This window comes from Trichoderma harzianum, assembly GCF_003025095.1.
Source record: "Trichoderma harzianum CBS 226.95 unplaced genomic scaffold M431scaffold_3, whole genome shotgun sequence".
NCBI classification, from domain to species: Eukaryota; Fungi; Ascomycota; class Sordariomycetes; order Hypocreales; family Hypocreaceae; genus Trichoderma; species Trichoderma harzianum.
In genome coordinates, this window is record NW_020209251.1 from 1,285,319 (window position 1) to 1,300,756 (window position 15,438).

Below are 15,438 nucleotides of genomic sequence, written 5' to 3' on the forward strand. Positions count from 1 at the left end.
AAATACATCTCCAATCCTATCTGCCAACTCAACTAAGCTTCAACCGGCAAACCACCAGCTCCAGCTCCACCTTACAACTTCACTTGCATCCCACGTCATCGCCGCCGCCGTGCCTCATTTGACCCCGCCAAAAGCTGAAATCCTATCCGGTACGCTCCAACCGCCCGGGTGTCGCTATTGCTACCCCGCCAGCCCACATGAAGCTCCAGCAGATGGAGAGAGAGAGAGCTCTCTTTACTATAAGGAGCTGTCTTATACCTGCATCTTCTCGTCCTGAATCAACAACTCTCTAACAATCTCTTCTCTTCTGCTTCTATAGAAACCGAAACCACACAACTCTCAATTCACCATGCCTCTCACCGGACACTGCCTCTGCAAGGCCGTCACCTACAAGGCCGACGTCGACGCCCCCATCATCACCGGCTACGACCACTGTGACGACTGCCAGCGCCAATCCGGCTCCACCTACTGTATGCACCGCATAATTGCTTGCTCAATTCGTCATGTCAAATGCTAATCCATCTCGACAGCTCTCGTCGTCGTCGTCCCCAAGGCCTCTCTCACCATCAACGGTCCCATCAAGAAGTGGACTGGCACCGCCGCCTCTGGAAACGCCGTCCACCGACTCTTCTGCTCCGAGTGCGGATCTCCCATCGCCCACGACCCCGATGGTGCTCCCGAGATCATTGCCCTCAAGGGCGGCACTCTCGACACCGAGATCAAGAAGACCCTGAAGCCTGTTAGTTGACTCACCTATCGACCTGAGATTTCTCTAGAATACGTGCATCTAACAATATACCAATAAACAGGAACACGAGATCTGGACCGCTGGCAAGCTGCCCTTTTGCCAGGAGAAGCTCGCCCACCCCCATGAGTTTATGCCATAAAGGATAATAGCAGAGAGGAGGAGGAGGATAATGTAAATTACAATCAGGTCATCGGCCACGACGAATAAAGCCAATATGTTTTTCCCCACCCAAGAGATCCCCTTTGGTTGTGCTTGTCACGTCGCCAATGAACGCAACGGCATGCTGTGATTGCGATTCACCCTGTTACTGATACTACCTAATGCAACTGTAATGAAACTGTAGGTATATTAATTATACTCTGCGTACTAACATACAGTCCTGAGCATCATGGCACTCTCGAAACCTATCCGATCACTACCTCCCTACTCTGTTCCACAATCTCCACACACCGTGAATCCCATCTCATCACAACATGCCAAGAATAAGGCCGCCAACAATCGCCAAAGCCAGCCCAGGCATTTCGAGTGAGGAGGCTCCACTGACTGTGAGCACCGGGGGCAACAATGCGGCAGTCGGAGTTGGCAAGGCTGTAGCTGTGGTGACATTGAGGCCTTGTTGCATGCTGGCCTCTTCAGCACAAGAAACCTGAGGTTTGACCTCATTGGCGTCCAAGGGGGCTCGCGTGGGACGGCCGAAATTATACGTGGTGGTGGTGGTCGGGTTGTAAGTAGTGAAGACAGGCGCGGGAGTCGTTTGGGTAGGACCGTAGGGGTCAGTTGGCTGGTATGAGTTGCAGATAAGTGACTGTGCCCCCGCCAAGATCTGGAGCCAAATTTGGTTGACGTCGTCGTCAGCAAGGCCTGATTCGAGGATGCAGCTCTGGCAGTCAAGCCAGGCGGCGAAGTCGGTTCCGATGCAGTTGCATTGAACAGATGCCTCATGGTAAGCATCCGAAATGACTGAAGTGATTGGGCCAATCCGGACGGGGTCAATGCGGCAGTTATCATGTCTGACGATGACTTCAACACAAGGGGGAAGGTCGTCAAGAACATGGTCTTGAGGAATCTGCAGTGGAGTGGCTGGCAGCACGGGGCAAATGCCGAGCTCATGATCGCACTCAGCTGAGACAGAGTCAGAGGCAGAGGTGATGGACACCAAAGCTGCAGCAGCAGCGAAAAGGGTGGCAGTGCTGTACTTCATAGTGAATATGTCTGACGGTAGAAGCTATGAGTCTGTGATGGATATGATGTTGTGGCTCCAAAATAAAGAGAAACTGTATCAAAACAAGAGAGCAGAGCGAGCAATACTGGGATGGATGAAGAAGCCGAGAGATGAAGGAGAGTGAGTTGGAAACGGGGGAGAGGAGAAGATATAGTCAGGACTGGTTCTCTCTTTCCAGCTCTGAGAATATCGCTTAGTGACTGGTCTTCCCTCTTGGGACGAGGCAGTTTGGCAGCTGCATCCTTCCAAAGTTTGGCCAAACGATGGAGAGTAGAGTGTGATCAAGGAAGTTGCCAGTCGAGGTAGGAAGAAGCCGTCAATGGCTCATGCTTGGCCCGCGTAAGCTCCTACCCAGGGAGGATTTTGTCCTTTATGCCCGTATTGACATTATTATTGATTGATATAAATCTTCTGTGCATCTATAGAGTAGGTATATAAACAGTCATGCATCCATTATGCCGTCAAATATTTGGTTCGTAAATCCTGATGAAAAGACAAAGCAAAAAAAAAAAAAAAAAAAAAGCCCTATCTGCACCTCCTGTGCGCAACACATGTCCACGTTCATTCGTCATCATAAGATGCTACCCAAGATCAGAAAGAGGCTTCCTGCAATGCCGCCCAGAGCGAGCCAATTGTTGCGAGGAGTGGATCCGGCAGCTGCGTTCTTGTTTGGAGCCTCCGGTTCTGGTTGTTGCTTCTGCAGAGAATTGGTCTCCGAGGCTGAGGAAGTAAAGCAGCTCGCAGTGCCGCACTTATACCCGCTGGGGCAGCATCCAGCCACCGATCCCGCATCCTTTCCGCAGAGAAACCAGCCGCTTGCACACTCGTCCGATGCAGTTGGGGTGGGAACGTCATTTGCCGGGACAACGACGGTGACGCCATGAGAGATGATGGTTGAAGATGGCGCCGGGCAGGAGGACGTCTGGCAATCGCGGTCGGTGCGGCAGCAACCGCCCCCGTGAGTGGCGAGGCAGCCGTAGAAGCCAGTTGGGCAGCCAGTCTGGGTCTCACCCGGTGGACTTGTAGTCCTGTGAGAAGTTGAGGTGGTCGAGGAGGAAGAGGAGGATGTGGCGTCCGTGGGCCTCCATGGCGGTGCTCCCGTTGCGCTCCCAGTGCCCGAGCCTATGGCAGTTATTGTCAGTTTCTGTGTGGCTGAAGGAGGGATTGAGGTCTCAGTGACAATGGGAGTCACTATCACGTCTGATGCTTACCTGAAGAGGCAGTTGTGGATGTCTGGCTGGTGGTGGTTTGAGGCGGTGGTGTTGTCGAAGACGGAATACCAGTGGCTGAAGCACTTGGAACGCCTGTACGTGTCTCGTCAGCTTTACACTCCTGATAGATCAACGCTGATTAGATATTCTTCACTCACATCCAATCCCCTCGCAGACATATCCCGCGATACAACAGCCGCCGCCAAGATCAGCTGGGCAGCTCACGGCATCTCCTGGACAGTTGCCGACACTTCCTCCGCATGTGGTCCCATTAGGGCAACAGGCAACCTGGTCAGCATCTGAATCCGACACATCGGTGCAGTATGTTCCGTCTGGACAGCACTTGTTAGGCGCGCCAATGTCTGAACAGCTCTCCATCCCTGAGGGGCATCCTGCTCGGTTCTGGAGGATCGCTAGCACATCTGCAGCGCGACGCAGCAGATTTTCTTCTGAATCGTGGAAGTGATTCGAGAATGCAGGGCGGTAGCGTTTTGTGGAGTTGCTGGAGGCATCTTCATCGTCGTAGCCGTCGAGCCAGAGGTTCGTCGCCTCGCTGGGAGTCAATCGTTGGAGAGGTTCGAAAGCGAGGTGATCAGGAAACAGCTTGTCGTTTGGGTTCGGCAGCTGTTTCTTGATCGCAGTGGCCAGCGGTTGGTCAGCCGCCACTTCAGATACCAGAGCGAGGAGGGCTGCTGGCAGGAGAAGCATCTTGTGGAAGGTCATTGCGGTGGCGGTCAGCGCCGTTGAGGATCTCGACAGCCAGCGGCGCCAATTGAAGATGCAAAGAATGTTAATATGTCGCAGCTGAAAACAAAGCCAAAAAGAATATGTACGAAGAGCTGAGATTTTCTCTTAGCTGCCCCCCAAAACAAGCTAGCAATGCATGCAAGTCACCTCACCCATGAATTCGCGATGCTAGCAGAAGCACCTGAGTTTCAATACAAACAAGCTGGTGGCTGGGGTAACCGGCCTAGCTTGGGTGGGCCAACGCAGCTAAACCGCATACGAGACAGACAACAAGTCAGCCTATTAATAGTTACAACATGACAGAAACAGGATTGACTGTATTACTCTGATAATAAAATATGAGTGAATAAAATTCATGAATGGATCAGTGAATGCAATGCGCGCATGTTCTTGCTGGGAGCGGTGCTTTTCTTTACCGTCATGTTAATTGGCTGTGGGGATGCATGGCTCCCATCCATATTCGTACATAAATCTTACACCTCGACGGAATTGCTAAATACAAGTACATATCTGTCATAAACCGTCATTATGCTTGCTAGAATGTTTTTGTCTGTTAAAAAAGAGCATCTTTCTCGTCTTGATTTTCCATCTTCTCGGCACCCGACGCCGTTTCCGCTAAAGTCTCCTCCTTCTCGTTTTTCGCAGCTGTCGACTTAACAATAGCTGGGGCCCTCACAAAGGCATGGCACAACAAGCCAGCGGCAACACTGACGTTTAAGCTATCCACGCAGCTGTTTTGAACAAAGTACGGCACTGATAGCTCGTAATCGGCCGCCACCTTGATTGGCTTGGATAGGCCGTGACCTTCATTTCCCAGAACCAATATGGTGGGATGACTCGCCAGCGGCTGTTCCGACTCGACAGTAGCTGTTGAGATGAACTTGTCTCCGTGCCTCTGGGCAAGTTTGGGGTCTGGCGGGGCAACGGCGGCATATGTCTTCCATCCTGCTTTTCGAGATTCTTCTATGAAGCTAACAGGCGAGTCAACGCTGAATATTGTAATCTCTTCCACAGCACCAGCCGCGGATTTGAGCACAACTGGAGTGAGTGTCGATGAGCTGCGATTAGTGATGCCCACTGCATCAACGCCGAGATAACTTGCCGTTCGAAGGATGCCTCCCAGGTTGCCTGGATCCAGGATCTCATTGAGCAATAGAACAAAGGGCTTTGGTGCGTTGTTGTTTTTCCGTGGGATAAATGTATCATGCCCGTTGATATCTTCTTCCTCTTTTGACTGGTGATCCAACTCGACATGAAAACCTAACTTCCCCAGAGTTTCTTCGAGCCTCCCTAGAGACTTCACAGGTAGTCGAGGTAAGGGCGACGTTTCTAGAACAAACCCATTGTGTGGCCGACCCATGCTCATCTTGTCCATTAATCTCTGATCCTCATTTGGGATAATGGTAATTGGAACCCCTCGTCTCTCCGCCAATCTTGTGATGATGGCGTTATCTTTTGAGTCCTTTCTATTCTCGCCTCCGTAGATGAAGAGTTTGTATAGCTTCCGTCGTCCTTGCTCCAGTGCTGCTTTGACAACAGACTTGCCGTAGAGGAACTGCGACGCGGCAGTTGTATACTTGATATTCATGGCCATCATCTGGTTTCTCCTCTCGCGAGGCTGCGGCGTTTCCACATCCCCATCGGCGTCATCTCTGCGATCAAAATTCTCTCTGCGATCAAAATTCTCTCTGCGATCAAAATTCTCTCTGCGATCAAAATTCTCTCTACGATCAAAATTCTCTCTGCGATCAAAATTCTCTCTGCGATCAAAATTCTCTCTGCGATCAAAATTCTCTCTGCGATCAAAGGGCTCTCTGCGATCAAAGGGCTCTCTGCGATCAGATGGGCGAGGGCGATCAGATGAGCGCCCTGCTGAGCGCCCAACTGAACGCCTATCAGAACGCCTGTCAGAATAGGGAGGCCTTTCCGAGCGCTCTGACCCATACCGGGGAGATTCCGTCCTGCGCCGAGGGCTGGTTTCTAGTCTCTGGTATGGCAGCGGACGTACAGGCTCTTGTACGAGGGCGGCCGCCTGATCTTTGAATGCTCCATGTTTAAGCTGGTACACTAGGCTCTTCTTCCCATAGTCAGACTCTGGATTGAGGAAGCGCTTGCGTCTAGTCTCTTTGCCGGGTTCCTCGTCCTCTTCCTCGGCCGCCTTCCGACCAAGTTTCTTGCGTAGCTTTTGCTGTTGCCGAGGGGATGCAGCGCCGTCGAGTGCCCTTCTAGTCAGTCCATCACTTCTGCCCCTACCTGAGGAATCTCGATCTCTGTATTGATCTCCGAACTGGACTCTCTCAGATCGCCGCACTCCTCTGTGGATGGCAGAGAGAGTCGCAGGCCGACTTATCTGTAATGGATAAGCGCCGTTCTTATGCAAACAATTGAATATCTGGCGGGATAAGCCATTAGCTCTTAGCTGCCCAAGAGATATCATTCTCGGTGATGAAGAGCAGTTGGGTGATGCTCATTCTAAACACCAAGTCTTATACCAGCTCTGCAAGTCGAGCTTTGACTTCGATGCACCTCTATGTCCCAATTTATTTTTTCTGCCGCGCACCGCGGGGCGACTACAGGGGTTTCCCAAAGGCGGTGAACTCTAATACCCCTGCAACGCCCTAAGCTAAGCCTATTCTAGCAGTATTTTCAACGCGTGAAAGTATATGTCTTAGGTCAGATAAATGGGGCCGCGTCCAAATGTCTACAGGTGAATTCGAGTTCAGATTGCGCCCAGTTCGATATTCCACGGATATCTTGCAATCCTCAGCTCTATGGCACTGGTTCTGGATTTTCCGGCTTTTACTGATGCATTCCGATAGCGCTGGACGCTTTGAATTGAAGAGGTGCAGCTCCCACAGTTTGCTCCGCGGGACGATGTACCGCGAGCTGTCGCATCTCTCCCTGCTACTGAAGAAGCGCTTGGGCTAACACGGGGACGCAGATGGATGAGATTAACATCTTTGACGGCATGGTCGAACCGAGCGACGAGAAGACCGACGATGAATTCCCCCCTTTCGATCTCCCATTTCAGGATGTGAGCGATCTTGCCTTGTTAAAGGCAACTATGGATGAAGAGGAAGGGATGGCCGATGACAAGATCGAGGAGGGCGAGATCACTCTGCAAGATAGCCTGGAACCGACACCAGAAGCCACGCCCCAAATTGACACCGACATCGATATGCTGGAGGATGAGATGCTGCAGCTTGCACCGGCCGTGCAATTCGAAGTTGCAATCCCGGAGCTCTCTGTGGAGAAACAGAGTGAATACTCGACGGTATATAGCAGTGTTGTCGAACAGATCACGGGTGTTTCTGATTTTACCCAAGATCCGCTCCAGTACGATGTCGAATTCACTGATGGCAGAGTTGATTCGGTACGTGTTACACAACTCTTGCACATTCACACACGCGCTGCTCTTCCTCCACCCACCACATGAGCACACCAGCTACATCGCATTGTGTCTTTCTTTCTCATCACACAGGCATGCTCTTTTCTTGTTTGTTTGTTCCACATATTAACACGATCCAAGCTCGATATTGCCGATATCCTCGAGTACATAAATGGCGAAGAAGCTCTCCACCAATACCAAGACTCAGTCGATATGACCGCCGCCGATCGCAAGCGTAAATACGCCCCCGATGAGGAATGGGATCCCGAATTAAATGTCGCCGTCTTTGATGCTGGTGGCCTCGATGACGAAGAAGATGAGAACATAATCTCCACTCGCAGGCGTCCATCTCGCCCACTTCGCGTGTTGCGCTCTCGAGAGGCAAGTAGCCGTCCGAGCCATGCTGGTGACTCCATAAACTCAGAGGGCGAAGATGAAGACGGCTTGGCAGACACCAATCAGGCAAGGCGGAACCTCCGAAAGCGAAGATCCACACAACTGAGGCTCACCAACATGTCGTTCAATACCAGCCATCTTGATCAAGATATGGACGAACTGGCGCTGGATTCTCGCCAGTCCTCGGAAGACGAAGACGCATTTATGCCCGTTGTGTCCGACCTTGCATTGAAGAAGGGCCGCCCTAACAGAGCTGTGCAACGGTCTCGCCGATTGAAAAAGCAAAAAGAAAATAAAGTCAAATTGTCTCGCAGAGGTTCGGGGGGCTCTGATATCGAGTTTGAACAGCCTCGACGGTCTGCAAGAGCCACCAGAAACCAGATGAGTATGCAAGACGATGCCTTCATGGACGACGATTCATTCTACGTGGTAGAGGAGAAGGCATCTATACCAAAGATTATTTCCGTCAGAGAAGTTTTCCAATCAATCTCTGCCGACTCCGACTTTGGATCCGTACATATGCAGTCATGCCATACTTGTGGCGGCTCAAAGCAGCGCGGCCAGCTGCTTTATTGTCAAGGGTGTTGCTTAACTTATCACAAGAACTGCATTGGGTATCGAAGCAATCGAGAGCATATGGCTACCAAAATTGGAGAAGACGACTTTGTGCTGCAATGTAGATTCTGCCTCAATACCCACGCAAAAAAAGATAGCAGTGCACCAAGACATAGCGCCTGCCAGGAGTGCAAGAAAGACGGCCGATCCTGCGCTGCCTTTTCTCGAAAGAAGACTGCCCGACAGGAAGAAAAAATGCGCGAGGAGAATGGCGGTGTCGACCCCATCACCCCAGTGTCACCTGAACTCATCAACAACGCCGACAATGTTCTTTTCCGTTGTACCACCTGTCACCGTGGATGGCACCAGGAGCATCTACCATCCATGGGCAATGACTCCATTGGAACGGACGTCAAATCCGAGCGCCTCAAGGATTACTCAGTCGACTGGCGGTGTAATGATTGCAGTTCTATCAGAAGCAAGATTCATCGGCTGGTGGCGTGGCGACCCGTGGCCCAGCAAAATCCCCTCCCAGCTTACGGAGATATCAGTGAAGATGAAAGAGAATATCTCATCAAGTGGCAAGACACCTCATTTGCTCACTGCTCTTGGGCTTCCGGAGCTTGGGTGTTTGGTGTCAGCGCTGGCAATATGCGATCCTCTTTTGCAAAACGAGTACTTGAGCAGGATCTTCTAAAGCTCACCAGCGAAGAGGCAATTCCAGACGAATACATCACCCCCGACATCATTTTTAACGTCAAATTCGACGGCCCCGGCGCTCTGGGGAAAACAAAAGCAGAGGATCTTGCTAACATCTCCCGGGTCAAGAAAATACTGGTCAAGTTTCATGGCCTTGGGTATGATGACGTTGTGTGGGACACTCCTCCAACTGCCGATAAGCCTCGACTCTACAAGGCCTTTGTAGAAGCATACCGCGAATACATCGAAGGCAAACACTTTCAAAACGACTCTCAGAACAAGATGCGAGAACGCATCAAGCTGTACAAGAATACTAAATTTGCAGAAGTAGACACGCAACCTGCCGGCCTTACGCGAGGAAAGCTCATGGGCTATCAGATAGAGGGCCTCAATTGGCTCTTACAAAATTATCACCAAAGCCGAAGTGTCGTTCTAGCAGACGAAATGGGATTGGGCAAAACAGTTCAGGTCGTCGGTGTTGTGACCTCCCTAGTGCAGGATATGCCCAAAGTAAGTCAATCTCTGTGTAACTTTATTGCTGCCATCCAAACCCTTTCTAACTGTCCAAAAGTGCTGGCCTTTCCTCATCGTGGTTCCAAATGCTACTTGCGCCAACTGGCGTCGAGAATTTAAACAATGGGCACCGGGTGTCAGAGTTGTTGCTTATCATGGAGGCAGAGAGCCCCAGGAGCTCGCCTACAGATATGAACTATTTCCGGATGGCGCCGCAGACCTGAAAGCTCAAGTCGTTATCATGTCGTATGACTCGGCACAAGATCCACGGACGTCTTCTCTATTCAAGTCCGTCAACTGGAAGGGATTGGTCGTTGACGAAGGTCAGCGGCTGAAGAATGACCAAAACATTCTCTACAATGCCTTGAGGTCTATGAAGATACCGTTTCGACTATTGTTAACTGGTACGCCACTGCAAAACAACAAGAGAGAACTTTTCAACCTCTTGCAGTTTATAGATGAGAAGCAAAACGCGGAGAAGTTGGATGAGGAATATGCTGTTTTGGACAAAGACAATCTTCCCAAGCTACACGAGAAAATTCGGCCGTATTTCTTGCGAAGAACAAAGCTTGGCGTCCTCAAGTTTCTTCCTCCCATGGCGCAGATTATTCTCCCCGTTACCATGACCGTTATCCAGGAGAAGCTATCAAAGAGCATCATGGCAAAGAATCCGCAGCTTATTCGGGCTGTGTTTGCCAATAGTAAAATGAACGCAAAAGACCGTGGCAGCTTGAACAACATCCTGATGCAACTGCGCAAATGCTTATGCCACCCCTTTATGTACTCTGAAGCAATTGAAGAGCGCCACCATGATCCCGTGGTTCTCCATCGCAACTTGGTAGAGGCATCTGCCAAGCTTCTGTTATTGGAAATCATGCTGCCCAAGTTGAAGGAGCGAGGCCACCGTGTGCTCATATTCAGCCAGTTTCTGCAACAGCTTGACATTATAGAAGACTTTCTCAATGGAGTCGGTTACGGATACCGTCGTCTAGATGGCTCGATATCCAGTTTGGAGAAACAACGACGTATTGACGCCTTCAACGAACCCGGTTCCGAGCTTTTTGCCTTTTTATTATCAACAAGGGCTGGTGGTGTTGGTATCAATCTTGCGACCGCAGACACCGTCATAATCATGGACCCGGATTTTAATCCTCACCAGGATATCCAGGCGTTGTCTCGTGCCCACCGCATTGGCCAAAAGAATAAGGTCCTATGCTTTCAACTCATGACCAAGGATTCAGTAGAGGAACGAATCATGGAAATTGGCCGCAAGAAAATGGCTCTGGACCACGCACTCATCGAAAGCATGGACGACGAGGAGCTTGAAGGCGCCGACTTGGAATCAATCTTGAAGCACGGTGCCCAAGCATTGTTTGACGAAGGTTACGAGAAAACAGCAATTCACTACGATTCTGCGTCTGTCGACAAGCTCTTGGATCGCTCCCAGATGGAACAGACTGCGGCAAATGAAGATAACTCTGCCGAAAGCCAGTTTACTTACGCCCGGGTATGGGCGAATGACAAGCTTGGGTTTGAGGAAAATAAGGAACTTGGAGAAGATCTGGCCCCAGAGCCCATCAATTCTAGTGTCTGGGACCAGATCCTTGCTCAAAGAGAGGAGGAAGCCCGGCGAGAAGAGGAGGCTAATAAAGAAGTCCTGGGACGTGGTGCAAGACGTCGCATGGTATGTTGGATTGCCCTTGGTATGAGATTTTGGTCGATGGGAACTAGATGCTAATGATTTTGTTTGCAGGCTGTCAACTACGGGGCAAAGGGCACAGATATTGTTGCCGTAGTTGGTGATGTCGCTGCCGAGTCTTCGGATTCTTCTTCTGACGACTTTGACGGAGCAAACATGCCGGAATCTGACGACGACAAAACCGACGATGACATGAACCCCCCGACAAATGGTAAGAAATTATGATATCTGTTCACACGGAAACAAACCTCTATTCTAGCGAAAATCGATGAAAGACTGTAAAACTGACAACGAGTCTTAGCCGTGACAGAAGCCGAGATTTTATCGATGCAGGACGGCGGAGCCAAACAGCGGCAAAGCATTGCCTTCCCCAAAGAACAGCAACCTGATTCAAAGCGAAGACAAAACCTTCCGCCTCCGAGTGGATCACAGCCGGCGTGGACTGCAGACGTCCCCCGTAAGAGGGGCAGACCTCGAAAATCATTGCCCATCCCCGACGCCAGGGCTGTAAACACTAATGACAACTCTCAAACAAAACCACGAGCAGCGCAACAACCAACTACCCCTGCATTGGTATATAGGAAAGGCTTTGACACGGTTAGACGCCAGCAAACCTTCCAACATTACCAGCAATACATCCAGAATGGCGGCCGACCACCGCCCACAGCCATTCCGCTACCGCAACCTTATCCCGCCGTACCCGCCCAAGCACCACCAACCGGGTTCGAGTATCTCGCTCTTCTCAACACTGAAGCACAGGTCCGCGTAGCGCTGGACGTGGTTCACCGTGCTGAAAGACCAGCATCAATGAAGCAACGACACATGGCCGCTCTGTACCACAGGTTAGGCCAAGTGCACATGCAAAACGGGACTCGGCAGAGTTGAATTTTTTTTTTCATCGCCCCCCCTTTTGGTTCTCCCTATCAACAGTAGACCAAGGAGCAGAATATGATTTGATGACTTTTTTTGCGCTCTTGAAAACAACAAGGAGGAGACTTTTGCAATAAATACATAGCTTTTTAAACATATAGATAGAAAGAGACAATTGCTCCGCTTTGTCACAGGATCGGCGGCCACGCAATAATTAGAGACAAGACAAAAAAATCGGAAAAAATTATAATGAGATTCATCAAACGGCTAATACTTTCAATTTGCACGGCAAGCGTAGCAAATGCCAGCAGATGCGGTGAATTCCCTGCAACCAGCCGAGCGACGACTCGAAGTTAAACAGGGGTAAGAGACAAACGGACTATGCGCACGGCTTCGACCATATGTCTTGGGCCGGTAAGGCAGCAACTTGATGTGAGACAGTCTCCTTCAACTATTGACATTGAACTCGATTTGTTTTCTTTTTGCAAACATTTACCTTCTTCCTTACACTGCTCTCATACTTTATACCTGCTTGACCTTTGTTTAGTATATCCCGGTTTGTTTTATACTCGTCACCTTTGCGGTTGATCCAATTTGCCGCCGTTTGTGGTTCATTTCCCGAGTGATGGATCGTTCTCTTGGATTGAACTCGAGGCCGGGAAGTATATCCTGCGTGCCGTGGTCTCCGGAAACTCCAACAATCACGCCTCACCTTCGGGATTGCTCTGCTGAAGCTGTCATGGAAAGGCAGATGGGGCTGAATCACCGCCAGCACCACTCTTTCAGCGGCTATTTCATCCAAGGATTTGGTCAAAGCGGCAGAGATGAAGTTGGACAGCAACTGGTGGCCTATCCTACTATCCCACATCAGCAGCAGCACCAGGTGAGCTTCAGTGCGGCCGGAGCAGCAGCAGCAGCAGCAGCAGTTCCGTCACGAGGGCTTTCTTCGAACAATTGGCGGGTTTTTTGTCCGGACGGAAACGTGTCACCTCCGTCGATGAAGATGAATGCGACTCATGGCCCTGTGGGAATGGGTCAAGTTGAGAGAAGAGGAATTGCATCACAAGCACCTGCGGCCGGGGCTGTGAGCGATGGGTACGCGTACTATTTGAATCGGGGGAATGGCGAGTTGACGAGGCTTGTGCCGGCTGATATGCTGCCTGCGTTGAACGAGATTCCGCCGAGGGAGCCTGAGCGGCGAGGGATGGTGGTTTTGCCGCCGCTGAGAGGCGTTCCGCCGAAAGGGATGGCGGATATGAGCCAGACCATCACAGTCAAAGTAAGCAAACTTTTTTTTATTTTGTTTGTAAGAGAGAAAAAGAGAACGAGACACCGTCAATAGTTGAGAAGAGAGAGGAGAGAAAGCTGAAGCTCCTAGGCGTGCCAAATCCAAGGGCCTCGACATCCCTCGGATCTCGTCCAGGTGAGTTGCGGATCATTCTCTCCTGTTTACTTTAATATCGAGCATTGTCTTTCACCATATCCATGCTTTAAAGCTGTTTGAGAAGCTCATGCGGAACTATTCTAGAACCAAATCGACCGTATCGTCGCCACTAACCCGTCGATCCCGAAGAAGAACAAAGTATACTGCGACATGTGGATCCACGAGGGAAGATGTGCCTTCACCCAGACGGGGTGCAAGTTTAAACACGAGATGCCCCTGGATGAGGCCTCGCAGAAGGCTCTCGGCCTCTTCCAAGGTCTCCCTGCTTGGTATAAGAAGCAGCAAGAGGAGTTAAACTTGTGGAAGTCTCGTGAGGCTTCCGACGCGGAGACTTCGCCTACGGATTCTTCTTCTCACAATGAGTTTGCTTGGCAGAATCCCAACTCCTCTCTAGGTAAAACAGTGCCGGACAAGAGCAAGCTTGGTACGTTACAGGAGTATCCCGTATAACACTGGTAATTGTTTGATATGATGGATGCTAATTTTAGATATTATATAGACACATGCCAGGCATCTCAAGCAACGAAAAGCCGCGTCGCTCAATTCGTTTGGGGTCCAATTGGGCCGCCTAACAAGCAGGTAGCGGACAAGGACCCTTGGGGCAAGGAGTTTTGAAACAAAATGTGTGATGGCGAGGCTGCATCGAGCTTTTCCTCCGAGGGCCGCAGAGTTAGATGAAGAGGAGCAGATGTTCATGGCCCTGTGAGTCATTGATTCTGGTGGTGTTGGTCGACAAACCACACGCAGGTGATAGGATCCCAAAGGGTTTAGTACTAGGTATATGTTGGAAATCTGTCAAGGGTATTTCAAGATTTAGTAGAATTAGTGTTAGAGCATAATTAGAGAGCAGATGTATGGAATAATGCTCTGGATGCCGCCGTGTAAGTGGTCACAGTGGAGGTAGGATCAGCTGACATGGTTGAAGGATCGGGTTATTAGCATGAAATGAAGTTTCACCTTGATGCGGTGTGAATGGCGTTGTATTAGTGACTCATTATTCGAGGCATAGAGGATAAGACCTCTTCATCTGTGAGGTGGACAGAATAGTCGATAGTGAACATAGTAGGTATAGTAGCGATGGTAGGTATAGTAGTAATGGTAGGTATATAAGATAGAGTGAATAAGTAGGTATAGCAGATGAAAGCGATTAAACACTAGCAGAGATATAGCCATCTAAAGCTGTTAAAGAAAATATGACCTGACGTCTTCTCTGTTCAGCTACGCGATTGTTTTATGTAGACAGATGTGGCTGGCTTCATCCGCAATCGCCAAATCGAATGACGTTGGCCCAATGGCCCTATGAACAATGCTTTTGGCATGGCCTTTTCTTTACGCGGCGGTCAATATTTATGCAATATATTTATCTACTATATGATGACTGCTTGACGGCAGAGTGTTCTGCTCACGGCGACGCACAATCCTTCCAACACTTACAAATAATTTCGTCAACGGCCACAGACTATTTCGTCAATCACGGAATACCCCAGCTTATGGTGAGATTGCCAACGTGTTGTTAAATAAATCTTCTGCCAGTTCTTGGGCAACACGTCTTACCGGAGGAGTGGATGTCTCCGATCGAACCGCTTACATGTGGTGGGTAGAGGCTGTTATTCGACCAATCTCCTGGGATCGATCTTTCCTGTAGCACACAGCCTGATAAATGGATCTCATTTTCGAGGCACTACGGGAATAAGGAAACTTATAAACCATATTTAGATCCACCCGGATCTCCTTCGGGGGACACCTTTTTTGACTTTAGAGTCTGTTCTATCTGTCCTAGTGTATCCTAAAAGGACATTCTGACGGGTGATGGGTTCCATTGTTTAGAGTCTATGTGTCAAGCGAGGCTCTGTTCATTCTGTTTTAGGTATTACAAGACTGGGTTCGTTCTGTTTTAGGTATTACACGTCTTTGCTAGGCCTATGGTTGAGCTGGTAAGAACTTTA

The 15,438-nt window shown here is 50.0% G+C and overlaps 6 protein-coding genes across 6 annotated transcripts; 3 read left to right on the top strand and 3 right to left on the bottom strand.

Moving 5' to 3' along the window:
* Positions 1-349: 349 nt before the first annotated feature.
* On the top strand, positions 350-887 carry M431DRAFT_77791 (hypothetical protein; the record flags this gene model as incomplete). The annotated part of the gene is made up of 3 exons (XM_024922618.1): positions 350-470; positions 531-739; positions 810-887. The coding sequence occupies 3 exons, from the start codon at positions 350-352 to the stop codon at positions 885-887; spliced, it is 408 nt and encodes a 135-aa protein (XP_024777383.1).
* A 211-nt stretch (positions 888-1,098) lies between these two features.
* On the bottom strand, positions 1,099-1,978 carry M431DRAFT_505285 (hypothetical protein). The gene has a single exon (XM_024918608.1). The coding sequence runs from the start codon at positions 1,947-1,949 to the stop codon at positions 1,215-1,217; it is 735 nt and encodes a 244-aa protein (XP_024777384.1). The 5' UTR covers positions 1,950-1,978; the 3' UTR covers positions 1,099-1,214.
* A 501-nt stretch (positions 1,979-2,479) lies between these two features.
* M431DRAFT_136651 (hypothetical protein) lies at positions 2,480-4,093 on the bottom strand. Its single transcript, XM_024912553.1, has 3 exons — positions 3,340-4,093; positions 3,182-3,274; positions 2,480-3,092 (listed from the first exon to the last, which is right to left on the bottom strand). Exons 1-3 carry the CDS (start codon positions 3,902-3,904, stop codon positions 2,542-2,544), a joined length of 1,209 nt encoding a protein of 402 aa, XP_024777385.1. The 5' UTR covers positions 3,905-4,093; the 3' UTR covers positions 2,480-2,541.
* Positions 4,094-4,307: 214 nt separating this feature from the next.
* M431DRAFT_505287 (hypothetical protein) lies at positions 4,308-6,394 on the bottom strand. Its single transcript, XM_024918609.1, has one exon. It carries the CDS (start codon positions 6,363-6,365, stop codon positions 4,482-4,484), a length of 1,884 nt encoding a protein of 627 aa, XP_024777386.1. The 5' UTR covers positions 6,366-6,394; the 3' UTR covers positions 4,308-4,481.
* A 727-nt stretch (positions 6,395-7,121) lies between these two features.
* On the top strand, positions 7,122-11,403 carry M431DRAFT_77087 (hypothetical protein; the record flags this gene model as incomplete). The annotated part of the gene is made up of 4 exons (XM_024922533.1): positions 7,122-7,301; positions 7,458-9,476; positions 9,538-11,163; positions 11,233-11,403. 4 exons carry the CDS (start codon positions 7,122-7,124, stop codon positions 11,401-11,403), a joined length of 3,996 nt encoding a protein of 1,331 aa, XP_024777387.1.
* A 1,157-nt stretch (positions 11,404-12,560) lies between these two features.
* Positions 12,561-14,584, top strand: M431DRAFT_505290 (hypothetical protein). Its single transcript, XM_024918610.1, has 4 exons — positions 12,561-13,327; positions 13,427-13,471; positions 13,577-13,916; positions 13,992-14,584. Exons 1-4 carry the CDS (start codon positions 12,674-12,676, stop codon positions 14,105-14,107), a joined length of 1,155 nt encoding a protein of 384 aa, XP_024777388.1. The 5' UTR covers positions 12,561-12,673; the 3' UTR covers positions 14,108-14,584.
* Positions 14,585-15,438: the final 854 nt, after the last annotated feature.